Source organism: Brachyistius frenatus, unplaced genomic scaffold (assembly GCF_029030835.1).
Source record: "Brachyistius frenatus isolate BFR_SWC_R1_liver_20210118 unplaced genomic scaffold, ASM2903083v1 Contig_63, whole genome shotgun sequence".
Taxonomy (NCBI): Eukaryota; Metazoa; Chordata; class Actinopteri; family Embiotocidae; genus Brachyistius; species Brachyistius frenatus.
Genome location: NW_027210662.1, coordinates 928,853 through 950,000, shown reverse-complemented (window position 1 = coordinate 950,000; position 21,148 = coordinate 928,853). Strand labels below are relative to the sequence as shown.

Below are 21,148 nucleotides of genomic sequence, written 5' to 3'. Positions count from 1 at the left end.
GTTTTAACTTGACGCTCATAAACTAAGAGTACTATTAACTATTATTTGTTCGATACATTTTTATTGGTGCCAAGAAGAAAATCATGGAAGTGACTAAAGAGGAATAACATGTATGTGTGAATGATGAAACAATAAATTTTTACCTGCTCACCACACTGGCACCATTCAGCTTTTTCCCGTCCTCAGGACAAACTGCAGTCACAGCAGCACCTCAAACAACAAAAACACAAACATACTGAACTGTAGGACACGCCATCCATCATGTGTTTGTTTTACTGTTAAAGGGATCGCAGCAAACTTTTGCTTCGGCTTGTGATTGGTGGGTTCGTGTCCCAGTTTGGATGAATATTCTAATTTAGCCACAACACTTGGTTCTACAGTCGTGTCAAGTTTACTAGTCCTGCTGCTGATTAAGGCTGAAAGAGACCAGAAGCTGCTCACCAGTCACTTGGATCAAGCTGCTGATGACTGTTGATCTGCTGTCGTCAGAGTCGACTGATATTATGACGAGGATCTACAGGAAGACAAATCCACCAGGATCTTTAATCACATAAACCATAAACGTGTGTTTTGAGTCTGTTGTGAACACTAACTTTCTCCTCGGAGCTCTGTTCTTTCCGGTTCTGCAGCCATTCAGCCAGCAGCTGCTGCAGCTCCAGCAGTTTGAGGTTGGTCTCCTGGTTGGTGTGACTGAGGTAGAGGATGATCTGCAGCCTCTTCAGCAGCTGCTTCAGACTCTGCTCTGCACACGCCTCAGCTGCCTTGGTTAGGTACTCTTTAGTGCATTAAGAAAAAGGCCGTAAATATCACGGTATGATCAATGTTAGGTCACAGCAACTGTGGAACTGTTGAAATTAAAGTTAAAGCCCTTAAAACTCCTTCAACTTCCTTTGATGATGAGATCCTACATGATGACGTTTGTGCCTCAGTTAAAACAGCGTTGGTTTATTATGAGATGTTTCTCATTGGTTCAAAGTGGATTTTGCTCAACAACATTTAAGTAAAAAAGTATCTGTTTGCTTATGTTTTCATCATTTTCAGTCAAATGTGATCAAATCCTCCCTGAACACATACTAACTGTATTTCTACCCACTTGATATTTTAAACAAAGTTTTTAGAAGTCAAGTTTGAGGACTGAAGGCGGTTCATACTGACCCAGCGCTGTACTGAGGTCACACTTCAGCAGCAGCTCCTTGAACATCACCAGCACATGAATAAGAGCTGCCTGGTTGAAGAGCAGCTCCTGATCTGAATGTAACACAGCAGGAGCAAGCGTAGGAGTTTATTTACAGCCTTAATATGTAGGTTTAATGCATTAATATGACAATAATCAGATTAAACTATGAATAAAACTGTCTTTAAAAGGACATTTCATACCTCTGACCAGCTCCGCGCTCGGTGCAGGAGCCCGGCACAGCGCCCTCTCCTGCTGCTTGAGGAGGAAGTGAGTTTGGTCCGGACCCAGGCAGCTGAAGTCCCCCCACACAGGGAAGTTGAGGCCCAGCTGTCTGGCAGAGCTCAAACAGGGCTGGGCGAAGGCCAGCAGCTCACAGTAGGCTCGCCGCTGGCTGTCTGCACGGGAGAACAGAGGGCTGAAAAACAAACGCGCTCGACCACCATCCGTTTCTCTAGCAGGGACACTGGACTACACTTCAGTTTGGTCAGTGGGAGAAGTGCTGCGGTAGCGCTGCATTAGTTCACAGTTATTATTAGCAGCAAAGTGAACAAGAATAAAAACCTTTTTGGTTCCTTAGTTACTCCTTATAATGTGTAATTACAGCTTAAGATGTGTTTGATACGTCTATTGTGAAAAAGTGTAAAATTAGTTGATTAAGTGAAAAGCAGAATTGTACCAATGTGTTTCCGTGGTTTCCACCCTGACAGTGGAGAGTTGAACTGGAGGTGTGCCGAGTGTGTCGCACCTGTAGCTTGGACCTGCACCACTCTGCTGTCACGTCTCCTCTGAGGGTTTGACTGACTGACAGGACGACCGTTGTGTTGATGCGTCCACTCAGCAGCTGGTTTCTGCTCTCTGCTCGCGTTTCCTGACACGCCAACGCTCGTGTACGCCGGCCTTCCGTCCTGCGTTTCCGGTGTTTGTGTCTCCTCTGGAGGAAGCTGCAGCTCTGACTCCGGTGTTTGTTGGTTCATCTCTGGTGCTGATTAAAGGAGGGGAAAAAAATGCATTATCATGATAATAATAAATAGCCCAAAAACTTTATTTGAAAAAAACCCCAACCTATTTGAATAATGTGATTTTACATTAATATACCCAGGTGACCAGGAAATACTGTGATGGTATCCAGTCTAGTAAACCTACACTATTTGCCACTACTATATAATTCATGCATTTTATTGCCGTGTACAAATTATTAGTTGGAGAATTAACGAGATGTTAAAATAAAATAATTGATATCTTTTTGATTGAAAACAATATGTTTGAATACGTTGTCAAAATTTTCTGAATATAACGGGCACACATTGTAAAAAAAATATTTGGGCAATGGATATTAGCAGAAGAATCTACTGCAAGATGACTGTTTACATCACATCTATATACATGAAACACAATCTCAGCTACCACGTAATGAGTTTATCAATCGAGGTTAGTGGTCTCCATCTAGATGTAGTGAAGTCTTTTAAAGACTTTGTGTATCTATTAGATTACTCAGAAAAAGATGAAAACATGTGGAAAGGTTTGTTTTTGAGTGAAAAAGTTGGTACCAAACTGCATTAAAATGTCCTCAGAGAGCTGTGATTACTGGCTGCAGAATAACTTTAAGCCACTGTAAATCCTCCACCTGGTCTATTGTTAAGGAATGGTTTTAATTTATGTGTAAAGCTGCTTCATACAAACAGGTTTCAGATACAATATATATTTCATAGCTGGATAGATGTTGATAAAAACTAATTTACATCTGAATTTGTATCGGATGCTTCTGCTTGTGGTTTGTACCACCTGCATTAAAAACCGTGTGAGAGGACAGTGTGGATCAGCACGAGTTATTATTATTATTATTACTAATAAATTCACGTCATAATCTGGACTAATCTGTACATAACATGGGCTAGAGTTTTGTTCTTCTGCTTGGTTAAAATAAGAAACAATGTGTAAAGTAAAACTCATCAGTAACATTATTGTGGTTACAAACAAACCCATCAAAGTCATTGGAAGAAAAAGGTGTAAAATGGAGCAAAAACATAAAGTAGGTGCTGAAACTCCTCAGATAATATGAACCTGCTGAGCTCTGAGGTGTTGCGGTGACCGGAGCGGCCTGCTGGGATCTCAACATCATGAAGGTGGACAGAGGATCCAGGTCCTTCTCCGGTGGACGTCTCGTAAACAGCGGACCTCTGCGACCGTCTCTGATGTTCGGTCCGGAGGAGACGGTCTGCTCAGAGATGCGGGCGCTCGGCTCGGTCTCACAGTCATCATTACTTGTGTTGATGTTCTTATGAAACCTGGATGTAACTTCTGAACATCTCTCGTCTGATATGTCATCTTTGGTGCTGGTGGCAGCAGCAGGTTGAACTTCCTTATTTGTGCTGACAGCGTGCATCAGTAAGGAGCTCTGAGAAGAATCAACAGGGGTTTCCTTTTCGACGCTCATTTTGTTTGCTGGATTCAGCAAGACGGATCCGACTGAAACTAGAAGAAAAGAACAGATGATCATACCAGATATCTGCAGCAACAATCTCAACAATTGAACAATCTTCAATTTGAATGCATTAAAAGTTTCAAACTGACTTAAAGCAACACATGAAAAGAGACAGGCTACACACTGTTTGGGCGGCAAAAAGATGGTTTTCCTATTAATGAACTAATGTTTACATGTATAAAATGTTAGAAAATATTACAAAATGTCCACCAAAACGGATCAAAGCCAAACTGTTTACATGTTAAAACTGCTTTATGTCGTCTAACCATCAGTTTAAAACCCAAATATGTTCACTTCACTCCAAGAGAACTAAAAGCAGCTAGAAGTTACATTTGTGAAGCTGTAACTTGTATATTTTTGGCCCGTAGGCTTAAAAATGACCAAAACAAGTAGCCGATTATTATTTTTTCGTGTGTTAAATTATATGTAAATTAATCGTCTAATTGTATCACCTCCACTTCGTATGAAAACAAAACATTTTTATTGTTGAAGTGTAACCCCCAAATTCACCCTCTTAATATACAACACGGGATTGATGCCGCGACTACAAGCGGACTCTCACCCTCCACGTGCTCGGGCGGCAGCTTCCTGAAGTCTTCCATCTCCTCCTCCCTGGTGGAGGGAGATTCAGACCTCATGCTCTCTGTGGAGTCGCGGCTGCTCAAAAACACCTGTGGGACTCCCGCTGTCTTCTGTGACTGCAGTTCGTCAGCGGCGCTGCTGAAACTTTGTTTCTCTAATTGAATGACTTTTGAGGCTTCACACAGAGGCTGGAAGTCAACAGCTGCTTCATATATTTCAGGCTCTGTAAGAAAATACAGCAGAGTGGAGTAACATGCTTTGTACATCACTGAATACAGTAGCTTGAAGATTTAACACTGATATTTTCTCACCATTCAATGTCCAGAATTTACAATAAAGTGCTCTAAAAATAACATCATTATTGCACCAGCAGACTCTTTCTGACACGCATCAATAATGAGCTGAAATAGATGAATGTCAACATACATCTTTATAATAATTACTGATTGTCTTCATCATGTTGTCAAACAGTAAAAACCAGTGCAGCAGAACCACAGACATCCTGACTTCCAAAAAAACACTGTATCCTACAGTTCCCACAATGCAACACGATTGCATCATTTGTTAGATCCTCTCTGTCTGGTATATGCTCACATTTTTCAAACCCCTGCCTCCGGTTTGTAAAGTAGACTTTGGAAATGTTCCTCTGGAGCTGCAGAGAACATCAGAACTGTTTTTCAGTAACGCTGGCTGGACGACAATGAGTGAAGCTCTGAGGCTTTAAACTCAGGATGTACGATGACATCTGGTGGTCTGCGAAGCTCACAGCAGCTCTTCAACACTGAGGCCAAAGCACTGCAGCGCCTCACTGAGTTTAGTCACAGTCTTGTATGTTTGCAATAAAGCCTCTTGTTCAGAAAGTGTTACAGTAAATGATGCACACATTGTTTTGCAAACTGCTTAATACATTCTCCTAAAAGTCTGCATGTCTGCGTCCAGTTTCCTCTGTGGACTCGTGTTATTTGTACTCAGGAGTACTTGGTATCAGGTGGAAATGTTCCCATAAACATGACTGGATCTTTTAATTACTCTCCTTCGTTATTACATGAATGAAGCACTTCCTGAAGCACCAGCGACGGCTTTGACCTGCGCATCGTTCACTAATTGCAAGTAAACTGTGTAAAATTGGTGGCGTGTCCCTTTGATAACAAAGCAGTGAAGCTCAACATGCCGTTACCTGTTAACAGGAAGCGAACCACGAAGGTCGGATGCTTCTCTGCCTTCCAAAGTCCCGTCGTCATTTCTGTCTGAGCTCTCGCCGACACCAAAGACCTGCGTGACGATTATGAATGTTGCAAGAGCTTCCACATACACTAACACTTCACATCAGTCATATCCTCTCATCACGCAGCCGCAGGTGAGGATTCATCCTCTGCGTGACTTTTAAATTTGGTGGGCTGACTTTGGATTGTGTTCATCAATGCGGTCGTAAAAATAGCAACACACTTTCACCTCCACTAAAACGTGCTATCGCCATGGTTACCACTTCACTTTCACGTTCCGATGCACTGACGTGTGAAAATAAACAAAACTTCATCAGGGTTAGTGTTTAATTAGCAGTCGGACTATAGCGTGACCTGATGTCATGACTCACAGTCTGCCTGGAGGAGACGACTCTTCCTGCTGGAGTGCAGAGGTGGACAGACAGATGTGGGTTGGACTCGTCTTGGTAGTCGGGCTCAGAGTCACGTCCAGCTCCATTTCAGGTGGAAGCACCAGACGTCCTGAGAGAAACATTGAATTTAAGCCCACAAACTGTATCTACACTGTCCTGTATCTGGCTGGTACTGGAAGAGTTTCTATTTGATAAAAACAACTGGGTACTGAAACAGTGTGAGTGACATAGACTTTGATTTTTAAAGCAGCCTCTGGAGAAAATAATAAACTAACAGGTCACACATCTCTCCATAATCTGGACCTGCTAAATTGGACTCTGCCAGACCTCTATTCATCTTGCATTCTTTGCCGACTTCCTCCGGTGTATCATACTGGGAAATATCCACTGCTGCCTTTGAAAGGGAAGCTAAATAAAAGGAAAATATATCAGTTTATTTTTCTGCATTTTTACTGCATCTAAAACCGCTTTTATCTTGTCCTCACCTTCCTGCAGCACATCTAGGACTGAACACTCTTCGTCCAGCAGTTCAGGAGAAACATTCATGCGAGCACAGATGCTTGAAAAGGTGGTGCAGCTTTCTGTGGTCAGCTGAAGTGTTTCCACGACGACAGGCAACAGCAGCGACTACACAGGAAAAACGATCAGCAAAAAAGTAACCCAATAATCAGACAGTTTAGTTTTATTTACCTCTTCTTTCACAGGCGACTCTTTGACAAACTCCTCATGAACATCTGCACACATCCGAGAGTCACTGGAGTCCACATCTGGAGGTTTTTCATAAGACGCACAGCACCTGAAGCAGCTGTAATCCAACAGGTTTTAACATCATGTTTACACGGGACAATAAAGACAGTGATGGTTTACTCGATCACAAAAGTATGAACACAAACACCTGAACACGGTGTCCTCAGAGATGGCGTCTCCTGCTGAGCTCAGCAGAGGGTCGGCCACAGGAAGCGTCTTCAGTCGGGACAGTTTGGCTTTCAGTGTGGGTAAATGTCTCTTAAACTGTGGCAGCGGATCAACAGCTATGAGCTCTTCTGGCAGGAGCAGATCTTGGACAAATGTAAACATGTTTTATTAGGCAGGACTGGTTTCCCTGAGTCAAATATTTGTTTCAATATAGTGTAAGAGGGAACTCTGAAATGAAATAAGTTACCATTGCTCATATCTCCAGTTTTCATCTGGTCACCTGTCCACTTAAAAAACGATTCCTGACATGGATCATTGATATGTGGCTCTTTTAAAAGGCAGACATACAGATCCTGGTGTAAATCCTTCAGTGAGTCAGGATTAGAGCTCGGTATCACCTCCATGTCCTCTTTCACGTTAAATCTGAAGCATAACAAAACATATTTTTTAATCAATGCTCCCCCCCACGAATACTAAAGTGATGAACTTATTGTGTTTCACAGTCACAGAACCTTTCAGGTGAATTAACTGGCTGTGTTTTTCTTCCCAGATCGTCGAGCACAGAACCACCGACGAAGAGTTTGCAGGTAGAAATCACCTTTCCTGTCAAGGAAGTTCACATAAACAAATCCTAAGTAAAAATTGAACACGAAGTTTTATACGGCAGCGTAGAACAGTTTGAAGAGGAGGAGTAGCGTCTGTTTCAGTTGAAAAACCTGTGGTAATAAAATGTTGAACAATATCTAGATAAAGCGACCAGACACGATGTTTATTTTAGAAACTGTGTTTATGTGCCAAAACTCATTGAGCCGGTAGATACGAGGTGAGCAGGTGACCTCAGGTTTGTTCAGTGGTTATATCCAGAGCTCCAGAGTGCGACTGAACATTTTCATTGGTTTCACTGCTACTCCCGACATTTAGCAGGTCTGGGCGAGCAGTCATTTTAGTGTCATGCGTCAATTTGAAAACACCGCTGGGCAGAGCAGTCGGGTTTAGGACACAGACAGGCAGCTGGTCAGTGTGAATGCATGTTTGACAGGCAGCAGCTGCCCGCTGAGCCGTCGGTGGGAGGGTAGGACAGAGTAAAGACACTTGTGTTGGTAACCGTAACTTAAGGACAGAAGGTTTTGTCAACGGTTGTGTTGCAGAGCGAGGATGTCACCTTTTGGACAGTTTCAGGCACGACTACTGTTTTAGTTTCAGTGTGGAGGCTGAAGGCTGAAGGCTGACGGTAGACTTGCGGAGTGAGTGGATAGGAAGAGTGAGGGAGTCAAACACTGGTGTTTATCAAAGCCGTTCACATCCCCTCTTGACGCATGTCGGGGCAAAATGAATTGTTACCATATGTATGTAATAACCTACATGCTATTATTATTCTCTGTAACTTTCCAGCTCACCTCCAACACATGTATCGGTGTATGAGGAGCCCCTTAGCTTTGTCTAGTGAAGAGGCAAACAGTCCAATCTCTTGGTGGAAGATGTCCTTGTGCTGTTTTGACAACAGATTTCCCTGTAAAAGACTCATCATGCTCTGTGTGGACGAGCCCGTCCTTTTCAGCTGAAAATAGATTGACTCTGTGATTCACTGATGATTCACTGATTCTCTCCTTTTTATTAACTTGACAAAAGATAGTTCATTGTATCTTTGTTTATCTGTTCATTTCTCACATGGAAATACATCATTTCCACAACGACGCACAGGTTGCCTTTTGTATTAACAACAACACATTCGTGGTTAGTTCGTGTTCAGAAAAGGTTTGGGTTCAATTAAGTACTTTTACTTATGTTAAGAAATCCACATTGACTTTTGCTTTGTCATGGACCCTGACCTCCACCCGCCGTACTTCATCACCACCTTCCTCGACCTGGCTGTTCACAGCGGATGAGACTTTAGGCACCTTGTGCACATCTCTCCGACGTCAACAACAACATGATTTGACACCCTGAGAACAAGAATAGTCTCGGCTCACTCAATAAGTGATCTCATCGTGCCGTTTACTTAAAGTGTGCATCGTATTCTTGAATCACAGTTTACCACACGAAAGACTTTAAAGTAGATGTGTTTTGTACATCAGACAGCACAAGTCTGTCGCTGTAATCTACAGCCTCTAATGAGAGGATTCTTCTTGAGCCACTAAAACATCATAATGATTGATGGGAAAGTCTCAAAAACCTGACGGTCTCAGCATTAAGAGAGCTGGGTGTAGTGGTATAGCAGTATAACGTGTACATATACATTATGATTCACATTTTGTGATAAAATAAATGAACTGCTCAGTCCCTTTCGGACATTTTGCGTGGATGCATTTTGCTGATTTGCAGCAACACAAACGACTGACTGCTGTGAAGCTGTGAAGGATCGAGCAGGAAGAGGTTTAAATCATCCGTCATGTGCAGAAACCCGCAGAGGAAACGTGCAGGTGAACCAGAGTGAGAAAGATAAAGCACACCAGTGAAAACCGACGTAGGAAGCTCAGTGTTGACGCTGAGGTTGTTTTTTTTTAGGTGTCCTCTGTGGACACGTGTCCTACCTCGGAGCCACGGTGTCCTGTAGGTGACCTCGGGCGGCCTCCCGCTGTGCGGGTACAGGTCACTGGTACCGGCGAGGTACGGTGTCGGCAGGGCCAGCAGGTTCATCATCACCTTCACACCGGTGCTGGTCTGAGATCAACACAGACACGTCAGCACGAGGCAGGACGACGACGACGACGACGACAACAACAACAACAACAACAACAACAACAACGAGACTCTCTCATTTCACAGCACAAAAACACGCTCACCTCAAAGACGTAGTCGAGGGCTTTATATCTGACGGCGGAGAAGACTTCCGTCGGAGCACAGCGGTCCTTTTCACACCTGTAAACAACAACAAGTTAACAACATAAACACACGTGTCACAATCACAAATCTTTACTACGACGTTAGCTTGGTCATCGAGCTAATGTCGTCAGTACGCTAGCTCAGTTATAATATAATATAATATAATATAATATAATATAACATAATATAATATAATATAATATAATAGTTGTTTACAGCCTTTAACAAGACAGAGTTAACAAATAACACTTCAATGACGGCGCTGTGTCGCTTCACATCACACTTACATTATGATAGGAGCTTTATTTTGTTTTTAATCAGGAGCTGCTGTGACTGAGAGTTCAGGTCAAAGGTCGTCAGTTCAGGATGACGTCATAGTTTATTTTCTGCGCCGCCAACACACGTTTTAATAGTCACGCATGCGCTGTTTGACACTTTAGTTCCCCAAACAAAGGTTGCGCTCTTTTGAATGCAATTTATTGTTACGCTTTAAAAATACCAAAAACCGACATATTTATATAATATGATATAGTTTCGAATATATAATACATACATTTTTTTTAAATAAATATGTTTATACAATATACATTAGACTAGAGTGACATTCGTTTAAAATTTTTTTTTTTTTTTAATTTTTGTTGTTTAAAAAAAACGACATATTTATTTCCTTGTAAATCAAATTAGAAACTGAAAACCTGAAATGAACAAAACAGGACAACAACAACAACAACAACAACACAAACTTACTAATTGCTCTGATAATGCAAAAGAAAGCATGTAAAAATAAAAAAGGTGGAGGAACAAGTGGTCAACAATCAGTGTAGAGATTTTTGATGAGACACTGTCAGATCCTTGAACAAAAGAAGAAACAATATGGCCCAATTACCAATTTAAGAGTTTGCAGGTCATGGATACACTAAACTTTTTGTACTCCTACGTAGATTACTAGGATTCAGTAGCGACATAACTTAGGACTTCTGTAACAAACCTATTGTTGTGTGGTCTTTGAAGTAAAGACAAGTTTGGAGACATCAGGCATCTGAGCCATATGTACAGCAGAGAGGGCTGCAACAGTCAGAAATAACATCAAAACGGTGTAATATTTTCATCCAAACCTGGAATTAATCAGCAGGTTTGACGATTTAGAAACTTTAAAAATAAAAACCATTTCTGCCATAGAAAGTGAATAAGGAAATTTTTGCACTATTTCACGATTAGCAATCAAATTGAAACAAATCTGTGTTATCAACCATGTTAACTTGTCTGTACAAAAGGTTCTGATTCCCACGAGTTAAATCCTTCCATTGAAGCAGGGTTCAGGTGACACTCGGATTTGACTCATCAGAGATTTGATCAAGTGAATCAACATGAAGCCACTGTTCACTTGTTAGAAACATGGTTGTGCCTCAAGTTTCCAGCAGAACATTGGTGACTAAAAAGCATTGTGATATCAGGGAAATTAGGCATCCGAATAAAGTGAAGGGGTCAGTAGTGTGATGGGCTTTCTCATCATGAATCATGGACAGACTGAAGGCTTCTCAGAGGGCAGTGAATGGCAAACTTACTGCTTTTTTTTGTTGTTTTTTGTTTTTTGTTTTTTGTTGCAGGGACACAGAGTGCTTTTCACCACCGGGAGGCACCATTCACCACACTATTCAAATAAATTCTGCTACAGAGAATGTGAGCAGGTCTGTCAATGCATCAAGTGTAAGTTATAAAATCTACAATGGATGATGAGATGAATTCAAACCAGCAAGACAAAGTTTTAAAGTTTGAAGTGACTAAATCCCTTCATTCTGCATCCGACTTGACAGAAAAAGGAATAGCAGACATTTCTGTAAATGGAAGAAAAAAGAGGTTTTGTGGTCCTATTTCTAAAAAAAACTGGGTGTGGACAGTTCTGTCTTTCTTTCCGTAAACAGCTCTGAGCTTGTAGATGATGTGTGTGACCTGATTGGATGATCTGGCAATTAAAAGAGTCATAAAGATCTATGTCTGGACTTTACTAGTTTCTCATCAAGGTGACAAAACAATATCATTCACAGGCTGCAGTTTAAGACATCAGCAGTAACAGCTGACTCTGGCAATGTGTTTTCACACTGGAGTGACAAGATACAGAAAGTTCACACTGACATGTAACTGCATTAAATGTGAGGAGTTTTCTTTCTCGTTCCGTAATTAGCACCTTGCAAACTAAGTTACCAGAGGATTCACAAAATATACTGAATGCACTGCTCACAAAATTGCGAGTCTAAACTCTGCCTGATGAATATTGGCAGGACATCCTTTGGTCAGATGAAACACGAGGAGTCCAACATGATGCAGGGGAGATGACATTTACTGATCGCACTATATTTAAATGCACCCAAATACTGAATGAAAAGATCACTCAAGAGGCATGGCAGGAGAGGAATTTTCCAACGAAACGATGACGCCAAACACACGGCAACAATGACACAACTTTCCCCTGACTTGAATCATGTTGAACAAACTCTCCAGTATAAACCTGGTGGAAATAGTAATGTGAAAAACAGCAGAATATCTCTTCATAGTATCATCCATACCATCAAAGCCGTCATTAAGAAATAAAGACAGACATACAAAAGATTTAAAAATAGGATAATGAAATTTTACGAATGAAGGATCACTTTTTGTTGGTTTTGAGCATGTCATCTTTCATTGTCTAACCTGTTTGCTTTATCCTATTCTACGTTGTACTTAAAAGTAATACCGTTTTTGTAAAATGATGGATTTTTCAATTATTACAAATTTCGGTGATACTGTGTACACCCCTACCACACAAACACAGACCACTCTGAGAAACGTCTCGCTGACAAAACACTTCAGTGATCAGGTAAAAAACTCAAAGTGGCTAAAATCCCCAAATGACCGCATTTTTGCACACTGAGCACTTTGTTACCCAAAACTATCAAGTTTCATGGGACATGCTTTTGAAGGAAAAGAAGTTTCACAATAACAATAATCTGAACAATCCAAGTTGCTGCCTGTAAATCTTTTGCCCCAAAACAAAAACCTCTGACACGATATTTGAGTATTGTTGTTTGACTGCGAGCTCTTTGTCTGTGTTGTCATCTGACCTGCTTTTCCTGCATCACAGTGACCCACATTGCCAGCTCTGATTTGCAGCACTGCAGAATTTTATTGGTTTAGTTTTTGGTTGTTTCCATCTAATTTTTCTAAATTTTTTGTTTATTTGAATTCCTATACTAATACATGTGCCAATTATTTGACAGATACAAACACAAAACACACAGCAGGCTGTTACCCGACACCGCTAGTTACAGGTTTAGTCTTAGTTTCTGCCCTCTTAGTGTGGAATCTCAGGTTTCCTTGTTTCTGCCTCCCGCTTTGTTCCCCGAGTATCAGTCAGAGTTTCTGTTTCAACTCAAATCTGACCAGGAAACAGATGATAAACACTGTTTTATGTGCTTTGATATTATTTTATTTCTATAATGAAACAACACAACAATACTCTCAGCTTTTTACATTGAAACTATCAGACACATAGAGTCAAAAACCAACATTTCTTTGCATACGGTGAAGACATTTTTTTGTGGATGCTTCACATTTTGAGAACAATTGAACAAACTCCATCTGCAGAGAAGAGTGAGACCTTGTCGAATCAAATAACAGTGACATTTAACTGAGTCATATCACAGATATTTCTTCTGACTTTTACTATAACAGAACATTAAATCATTTCATAGGCTGATTATGAGTTTCTTCTTCTGTGTGAGCATTCATCAGTAGTGGAAGACGTTTTTAAAACCTTTCCTTTAGTAAAAGGTCATAGCACACTATAGAAATGCTCTAATACAAGTAAAATTACTTAAAGTAGACATAATATTAGCATCAAAAGCAAAAGCACTCGTTATTCTGAAAATGTATATGAATAGTGTTTACACATTTTCTTAAAGGAAGTGAAAATGTGTCATGCTGTTTAACAAGACGAATGTGAATGATTAAACTTTACTTTAGAAGATATTTCAAAGAATTAAGTTGATTTGCATTGAAAAGAGGATGGAAGTCACCAAAGAAGGACAGATTTTTCAAATAGTTTTTAGGAAACTTGACTTTAAGGACTCATTTAAGGACTATTTGAAAAGCAGAACAAAGAACAGAGCAGAGCATCATATTATGTAAACAAATCATGTTGAATCGTGACCTGCAGTAGAAACTATCAATGAAACAGTGTAGTAAAGTACTCAAAATTGTCGTGAAGTACCGTGGAGAGTATGCATTTAGAATGAATAATTGTTAGACCACGTTGTAATTTAATCTCTAGTTCCATTTCAGTATACTTTGACAAGCTTGAGGCATTAAAACATAAAGACAGTTTGATCTAAGTCAGCCGGCACTTTGGATTTAAGAGACATTTCTGCTGCATCTCGGCTCACTTTGGCTCATTTTTTGCGCTCCTCAATCTGCTCCACCTCACTGGACTCATTGACCACCTTTCCGTTGATCATTGTCTGAGTGACGACTTTTACAATCTTCCTGGTCCTTACTTCGGGGTCTTCTGTAACACATTAGTAAAACAAGATTTGTAACACTGATATTTCACGTCTGTTGGACCATCACTGAAAAGTAATAAAAATAATCTGAACTTACTTTTAGGAGGTGGAGGTGTTTCCTTTACCCTGTAGGACAAAAGGATATGATAACATGAGCAAAGCAGAAACAATGTTCACTCAATATTTGATGCAAGCAGCTGCACACTGAAAAAACTGTTTGGCATTTTGGGTAATAGGCTCATTCTCTTTCTTGCTGTAGACCTTTCACAATTATTACATCATATGCTGATTGTGATGATTTGAGCTGATCACAATCATTTAGCATCTTTGTTAAAATTGTTTCTATTCATCTGTACAAAGACAGCCAGAGGAACAGAAATATATGTCCATCACTATTTCCACATCATTTTCCACGTTTTGATGTGTGGTTGGCCCTCTTTGGATGATGTCATTTCGTTTAATGGCACATGAATAAAGCATTAGTGCCATCCACTGTATATCTCGGGGCACTTAAGACCGACTGTGAGCATCTATCCACATAAACATCAATGATTTAGTTACAAAGCCAAACGCCCCCTGCAGTGGGGATATTTGGGTTTTGAGCTAAATGAGAAAGGGGAGCCTGATGCCTCTTGTTGAGAGTTAATTGAGATGATTGATGCCACCCTCCTGTTTATGATGAATATGAAGCTAATGCATGTCCGCATTTGACAAAATGTGTCAAAATGTATTAAAATATTGAGATATAAGGGTTTATCAAAAGCATTAGTGTTGCTAGGAGGCGGCTTTTGTTACCACTGGACAGTGCCAGGCCAGCTGTTTCCCCTTGTTTTCGGTCTTTCTCCTGAGCTAAGCTAATCAACTGCAAATTGTAGACTTTTAATCTACTGGACAGCCATGACAGTGGTGTTTCCCGGTAGAGTTGCAGCAAGAACACGGATGCATATATTTTCCAAAATGTGGAACTCTTCCTTTAATTTGCAGGAACATGCACAAAGTACCCCTGAGTAGCAGGAAGTAGGAACAACAACAGGAACTTTCCCTCAAGAACTCATCTGTGTTTTGGTGCAACTCAAAGAAAAAACATTGTAGAAATACATTAAGACAGAAAGTCACTGAGAAGTTGTTACACAACCGTAGCTATGTAGTTTTGGTAACGACGGTCCAGCCCTCACTTACATTTCCTCTCCTTCCAGCAGCCTCCTGTAGGTGGCGATCTCCATCTCCAGGTTCTGCTTGATGCGGAGCAGCTGCTCGTAGTCGGTCTTGTTGCGTTGCATGTCCAAACGCAGCTGAGACAGCTCGTCCTCCAGCTGCGTCAGAGTGGCCTGAAGATGGTCCATCTCCACAGAGTACTTGCACCCCGTTTCTCCCAGGTTTCCCTCCAACACGGCAACCTGTCAACACAGCATACAGGTTATGAGATAACATGTTGTCCTCTACATTACAAAACAATGTAGTGAAGCAGGCACAGTGATTCTGAAATGTCATCACCAAACAGCATTTCAGACCTTCATGTGTTAAAGGTGCATCCTGAATAAATCCCTTCCACAACATTTACAAGACAATACCATTAAACATTTTTGTTTGTCACCTTTAAATAATCTCTACAGGTGATACTTTAATTCTCAACTTTATTCTACTTGCTAAATATTATAGGCATAATTTCAATTTACGATAAGAATGCAGAGTACATTATCAAGAATAGAGCTGAAAGGCCAGATGTTTTCATCTTGAGAAACAGAAGTAACAATGTGTGCAGCTGACGTGTGTGACGTTATAAAACGATCAAGGCCTCATTCCCTAAAAAAAGAGTTTTTCATGTCTGTCTAATTACAGAGCATTTGCAATCATATTTTGGTGTTTAAAGCTGCATAGTAGATATTTGTAGCAAAAGAAGTTGTGAACCACACCATAATATCACCTTGTAGTTGTTATGGTGAACATGTGACCCAGCAGAAATTAATCGACATTAACGTTCACGTGGAGTTGTCTTTCTGACCATCTAATGAAAGTCTGACCAACATTCACTTTTTACACTAATCTATAAACAATAAAGGTTGATGAAGAAGAAAGGTTAAAGCTTTTGGATTAACTCAGACTGTTTAAAAGGTGTCACCATCATCAGTCCACCATTTTTACCAGCAAGTGTTGCTTTGTAAGCTCACCTGTTGAGCTCATCCATTCACACCCTCACCATTCGACCAGAGATACGCCAGACTGTCAGCGTGATAATATCCCCGCCGTCAATACTGTTTACTGACTATCAGGTTGAGCAAACACCTGAGAGCTATATTTGCCTCCACTGAACGCCTCTGCATGCTGCTTGATCTGAGTTCACAGACACAGACAAAACATTGGCTTGTTTCAGTGTATGTCTTGTCACACTGATTGATTATAGGAGCATAATACCTTGCTGCTCCATACAGTAGTAGCTCTTTGCTGACAAAGAGCAAGCAGCTGTTATCTATAGATAGTCCCCGACATGTCTGCAGCGCAGGAGAGGAGGTGAGGACATGGTTGAACTCCAGCGAAGTCAAGGACTGGTCCTTTATGTGCCATCTTACGAGCTTTCTCAGCACCTTTTATCTCTGAAACCTTGTCGCTGAAAGCTCTTTGACTGTCTGTTTGATTAAGTTATTCCTGGAGACAGTGGTTTACATGTATAAACTGTACTGTACCTGTTTGCGGAGATTGTCGAGCTCGACCTCCAGAGCCTGCAGGAAACGTCGCCTCTCACTGAGCTCACTTTGGGCACAACGCAAAGACTCGTTGCTTTCTTTGACCTCCGACTGTATGGCCTCTAACTGTAGACACACATCAAAACAATCAGCTGTGTTACATGTAACGTATCTAATCTATACGAGCTGATCCATGCAGTGACTGACCTTCCTGAGGTACCAGGCCTCAGCCTCCTCCTTGTTCTTGCGGGCGATGCCCTCATACTGGACCCTCAGCTCAGCCATGATGGCCCCCAGATCAGGACCCTGAGCTGCATCCACCTCAACGTTCACCTGCTCGTTGGCCAGACGCGCCTTCACAGAGCTCATCTCCTGCAATAATTCAAAGAGGGGAAAGAACAAGCACAATTTATTTGTATGACATCTAACTTGTAGTTGCGGTAGTCTTGGTTAAGGTAGAGCTCTTTTGATGGGAAGCCATGAATCTTTGGCCGGAGTGACATCTGATTTAATCTGATCTGACTTGTCTTCTTGAGTTACTTTTAGTCTAAACATACAAGGAGGTGAGTCCACAGGGATTTCAAGGGGGCTATACTGTTTTTGAGATGATTTCTGTTAAATAGACCCTTTGCTAAGCCCTTCTTGGCCAAAGAGCAGCTCTGACTAACAGATTTATAGACTAGATTTCATCTTGACTTCATCAAATCACACCTCAGGTTTTCTTCGTTCTTTTATTTTATCTTTATTTAGTCTTTATTTTACATGTATATTTCTTTATTCAGAATAAAGACCTTAGTTATTGTAACACTATAATAATTTTCTGTTCTACTTGCAGTAAAGACTGAAAAGGTTCCTGATCAACTACAAACGTACTACGTTTTAATAACCTTGGTATGTGGAAGATACATATTATAACTTTTGATTGTGGTCAGTCTACATCCTGGACACCACACCTGTCTGTATAAACACGCACAGTCCCTGTGGTTGGATGGGCTCAAAGGCTCCTGCGTTGTGTGCATGGGTGTTATCTTAAAGTTGCTTCCAAAGACGAAGGGTGTGTCTGTACTGTTAGCGTGATCATGTTTCAGGTACTGAACACTGTGAAACCTGGTGGCCTCACTGAGTGAGAAAACACTGGCACAGAGCTGGTTCATGTCAGCTCACTTCAGTTGTGATGCTGAATTCTCAAAGTGCAGGAAACTGGCTTTCAACACTTTGTGCTTCAAAGACATTTCAACACTTGACATCTTCTAATAGTGATTCTATTGATAAGGAAACACTAATTGATCATTTCTGACCCGACCTTCGCCTCGGCAGGGACCTCACCTCGTCGTGATTCTTCTTTAGGAAATAGAGCTCCTCCTTCAGGCTGTCCAGGTCCCCTCGCAGTGTGGCGATGATCTGGTCGTGCTCTGACTTTGCTCTCCTCAGAGCCTGACAGTCCCTTTCCACCGACTGGCACAAGGTGGCCTCCGCTTCCCATCTGCAGGAAAACCACAGCGGAGGATTTAAATGAGAGGAACAGAAGTAATCAGCAAACACGTGCAACAATAGTCCCAGTTTGTCCCTCTCGCATACAGTATTATTATGGCATATTTTACAAAGAGCCAAAGGGTATTTCAATACAGAATTTAAAATTCAATCTGTTGCACAATTAACATGCTTTCCAAAAATGCCATTCATCTTAATCCAAAATGTTCTGCTCGATCTGTACGATGCACCAACAAATGCACTCGATATATTGTTTGGTATTCTCATCAATAACAAAACATAATTGTTTTTAATCTATGAAGTAACGAGTCACCACAACAGCCAAATTAATTTACAGATGTGCATATTTTCCCAGAAATATATAAAGAAAGTGGCATTTAAAGTTGTAGTTAAATTAAATCCTAGAGTAAATGTACTGAGTTATTTAGATAATTAGAGGCACAAACTCTGGTAGAAACCAATCAAGAAATCCCAGAATTAAAGCACGTGCAAAATACCATGCAGAGATCTGCATGTAAGGTCCACATGCACTTTGCTGCCAATACCATAAATCACTGTCAATTGATGGATCACTCCTTCGCATCAGGCTACAGAACCATCAACACATTGTGAAAACCATCAGCAGTGCATGTTTCCTGACTCTACCAGCTCTCCCTCAGCTTCACCTTGCCAACTGCGGCTGATGTATCTCTGACCTGCACGATCCATCACACTTCCCGCGCTCGCGGATGGCTCGCTTGTTTGGTGCCTGAGCACCGTGGGAAGGGAGCTCTTATTTCGCAGCCTGACAGAAAGCTCATTTATTCACATTGCTTTGCAGTCTGGCGCTCCCATGTGAACACTCGCAAGCAAGTAAAAGAAAGGAACCTCTGTGTGACACTCACTTGACCCTAAAATCATCGGCTGCCAGCTTGGCATTATCAATCTCCAGCATGATCCGTGCGTTCTCCAGCGTCTTCTTTCTCATCTGAGGACGGAAACGTGGCGCAAAGTTAAATCAGATCTTTCAGTAGATGTTTTTTGTAATGTTTAGTTTGTCTTTATCTCTTGTGTTCGTGCCCAAATATCATTTTGTGTGGAAGCACTCTTCAAAGGAAGTACCCACATCCCAACATGATATCAGGCGTGCAGATGAAAAGTCAAAGACAGATTTGCAAGAAAAAGGAGCCCAAACACTAAACAAATGCTCCCAAAAAAGATGATTAATTAAGTACAGTTATGATGTTTCAGCATCATGTCTTCATCACAGGATCATGTCAACACAGAAATCAGAGTATCCGAATGCTCCCTGCAGCAAAGGCTCAGTTAAATTGAACTCTGAAGTCAGAACCACTGGACACTGACCTCCTGCCCGATGACATGCGCCTGAGCCATCATCCCCTCGATGTCATGCCCTTTTGGAGTTTGGTCCAACATGATTTGCTTGATCTTCAGCTCCAGCTCAGCGTTGGACCTCTCCAGCGACCGAACCTTGTCCAGGTAGTTGCCCAGCCGGTCGTTCAGGCACTGCATGGTCTCCTTCTCGCTGGCGCCGAGGCCGAGGCTGTTGAAGGAAAGGTTGGAGCCCAGCACGTGGAGGCCGTTGCCCACAGAGAGGGAGCGGGACAGGGACAGCGTGCTGATGGCGGACAGAGGGGAGACGGAGGGCTTGGGGCGCAGGCTGCGTCCACTGTCCCTCACAGACATAGTGGAGAAGGAGGGCTGACGCACCGAGTAGCTGCGCGTGGAGAGGGTGGAGGCCATGGTGTCCACTGCAGAAGAGTCAGATTAATATTAGTCTCATTTGTTCTCATTAAGCTACATGTGTCCTCCTTTGAGTCAAAGAGACAGACGACATCACAGCCCTCTAGGCAGGCATGAAACAATTAAACTTCTAAGACAATTTTTAAGTTTCTTTAAGATTACTTTGCTGTTTTTGGCACTCATTTTGCCTATTTTTTAAAGTTGTTCTGCAGATCTTTGCGGGTATTTTGCATCTGCAGTTTTGTCTCTTTCACTCTGTAATCTTTTTGTATTTGTTTTGCATCCCTTTGTGGTCATTTTGTGTCTGTAGGTGTTTTATTGGCTTTCCAACAAGAAATATTACCATTCAAACAGGAGCCCCCTGACCTTCTGGGCTGAAATGAACCATGTAGTGAGATGATTTGTCATCTTTACTGATGACAGTGGTGGATACTAAACATTATGACTCTTTGCTTGTCGGCGAGTTATTTAAAAACAGCAAAAAGGAGGATCAAGAAAACTCCAAGGCATCCCTCCATCTGTGTCTGACAGAAAAGCTGAGTTTCAAATCTGCTTTCTTGTCTGAATTCATTCATTCAATGATTTTACCGCGTTATCTGAGTAATAAGAACAGAGGAGAAAAATCCAAAAAATACTTACATGGAGGTCAGGTCTTCAGTCGGTCTGCTGGCTTAGGTTTTTGCCCCTGATGGTGCAAGTGGCAGTTGTTGCTGGACCAGATTTCACAGGTAAGTCCGGCTGCAGAGGCATGACTATCCTAGTTTGGGAGGAGCCAGAGGATGCAACATGACACCTTGTACTCACATAAAGACGGACTAAAATGACTCAAGTGCACGTGAGTAAAAATGAATCAGCATATCCTTTTATTGAAATGTTAATTCCAAGAAGGAAAAAAAGCTGGTCAGAATTTAAAAAAACAACAACACATATTTGGACTTTTTTGCTATATGTTCATTCTGTTTGTGACTAAAAATAATTTATTGTGTGTATTATTACTGTCAGTAAAGTTCAACCTTCCTTGTCAGTTTTACCAAATGTGGAGATACTAATAAAGTTCCTGCAAATATTAGATATACTAAAATTAGAAAAAAAGTAAAACATATT

The 21,148-nt window shown here is 41.3% G+C and overlaps 2 protein-coding genes across 2 annotated transcripts in view; both read right to left on the bottom strand.

Annotated features, from left to right (window-relative positions):
- LOC138625568 (protein shortage in chiasmata 1 ortholog) overlaps positions 1 to 12,722 on the bottom strand; it is a 19,143-nt gene extending 6,421 nt beyond the window's left edge. Inside the window, exons 1-20 of the mRNA XM_069706574.1 lie at positions 12,693 to 12,722; positions 11,674 to 11,693; positions 9,555 to 9,630; positions 9,303 to 9,432; positions 7,284 to 7,374; positions 7,019 to 7,194; positions 6,752 to 6,914; positions 6,547 to 6,661; positions 6,342 to 6,483; positions 6,184 to 6,264; positions 5,836 to 5,965; positions 5,419 to 5,513; positions 4,222 to 4,464; positions 3,239 to 3,649; positions 1,923 to 2,159; positions 1,378 to 1,572; positions 1,156 to 1,248; positions 594 to 775; positions 442 to 514; positions 144 to 210 (exon numbers count right to left, since the gene is read on the bottom strand). Coding sequence (XP_069562675.1) covers positions 144 to 210; positions 442 to 514; positions 594 to 775; positions 1,156 to 1,248; positions 1,378 to 1,572; positions 1,923 to 2,159; positions 3,239 to 3,649; positions 4,222 to 4,464; positions 5,419 to 5,513; positions 5,836 to 5,965; positions 6,184 to 6,264; positions 6,342 to 6,483; positions 6,547 to 6,661; positions 6,752 to 6,914; positions 7,019 to 7,194; positions 7,284 to 7,374; positions 9,303 to 9,432; positions 9,555 to 9,630; positions 11,674 to 11,693; positions 12,693 to 12,722 — 2,750 coding nt within the window. The remainder of the gene's footprint in view (positions 1 to 143; positions 211 to 441; positions 515 to 593; positions 776 to 1,155; positions 1,249 to 1,377; positions 1,573 to 1,922; positions 2,160 to 3,238; positions 3,650 to 4,221; positions 4,465 to 5,418; positions 5,514 to 5,835; positions 5,966 to 6,183; positions 6,265 to 6,341; positions 6,484 to 6,546; positions 6,662 to 6,751; positions 6,915 to 7,018; positions 7,195 to 7,283; positions 7,375 to 9,302; positions 9,433 to 9,554; positions 9,631 to 11,673; positions 11,694 to 12,692) is intronic.
- A 362-nt stretch (positions 12,723 to 13,084) lies between these two features.
- On the bottom strand, positions 13,085 to 20,755 carry krt1-c5 (keratin, type 1, gene c5). The gene is made up of 9 exons (XM_069706585.1): positions 20,684 to 20,755; positions 19,646 to 20,052; positions 19,186 to 19,268; positions 18,137 to 18,293; positions 17,018 to 17,182; positions 16,811 to 16,936; positions 15,309 to 15,526; positions 14,227 to 14,255; positions 13,085 to 14,134 (listed from the first exon to the last, which is right to left on the bottom strand). Exons 2-9 carry the CDS (start codon positions 20,042 to 20,044, stop codon positions 14,019 to 14,021), a joined length of 1,293 nt encoding a protein of 430 aa, XP_069562686.1. The 5' UTR covers positions 20,045 to 20,052; positions 20,684 to 20,755; the 3' UTR covers positions 13,085 to 14,018.
- Between the last annotated feature and the right edge of the window lie 393 nt (positions 20,756 to 21,148).

What these genes read in the sequence shown, in the direction of transcription:
- krt1-c5 (XM_069706585.1), bottom strand. Translation starts at nt 20,044, where the DNA reads ATGGCCTCCACCCTCTCCACGCGCAGCTACTCGGTGCGTCAGCCCTCC. An exon ending in AGGCCTGGTACCTCAGGAAG is followed by an intron (nt 16,937 to 17,017) that starts GTCAGTCACTGC and finishes GTGTGTCTACAG; the next exon opens with TTAGAGGCCATACAGTCGGA. An exon ending in CTGCTGGAAGGAGAGGAAAT is followed by an intron (nt 14,256 to 15,308) that starts GTAAGTGAGGGC and finishes TTTGTCCTACAG; the next exon opens with GGTAAAGGAAACACCTCCAC.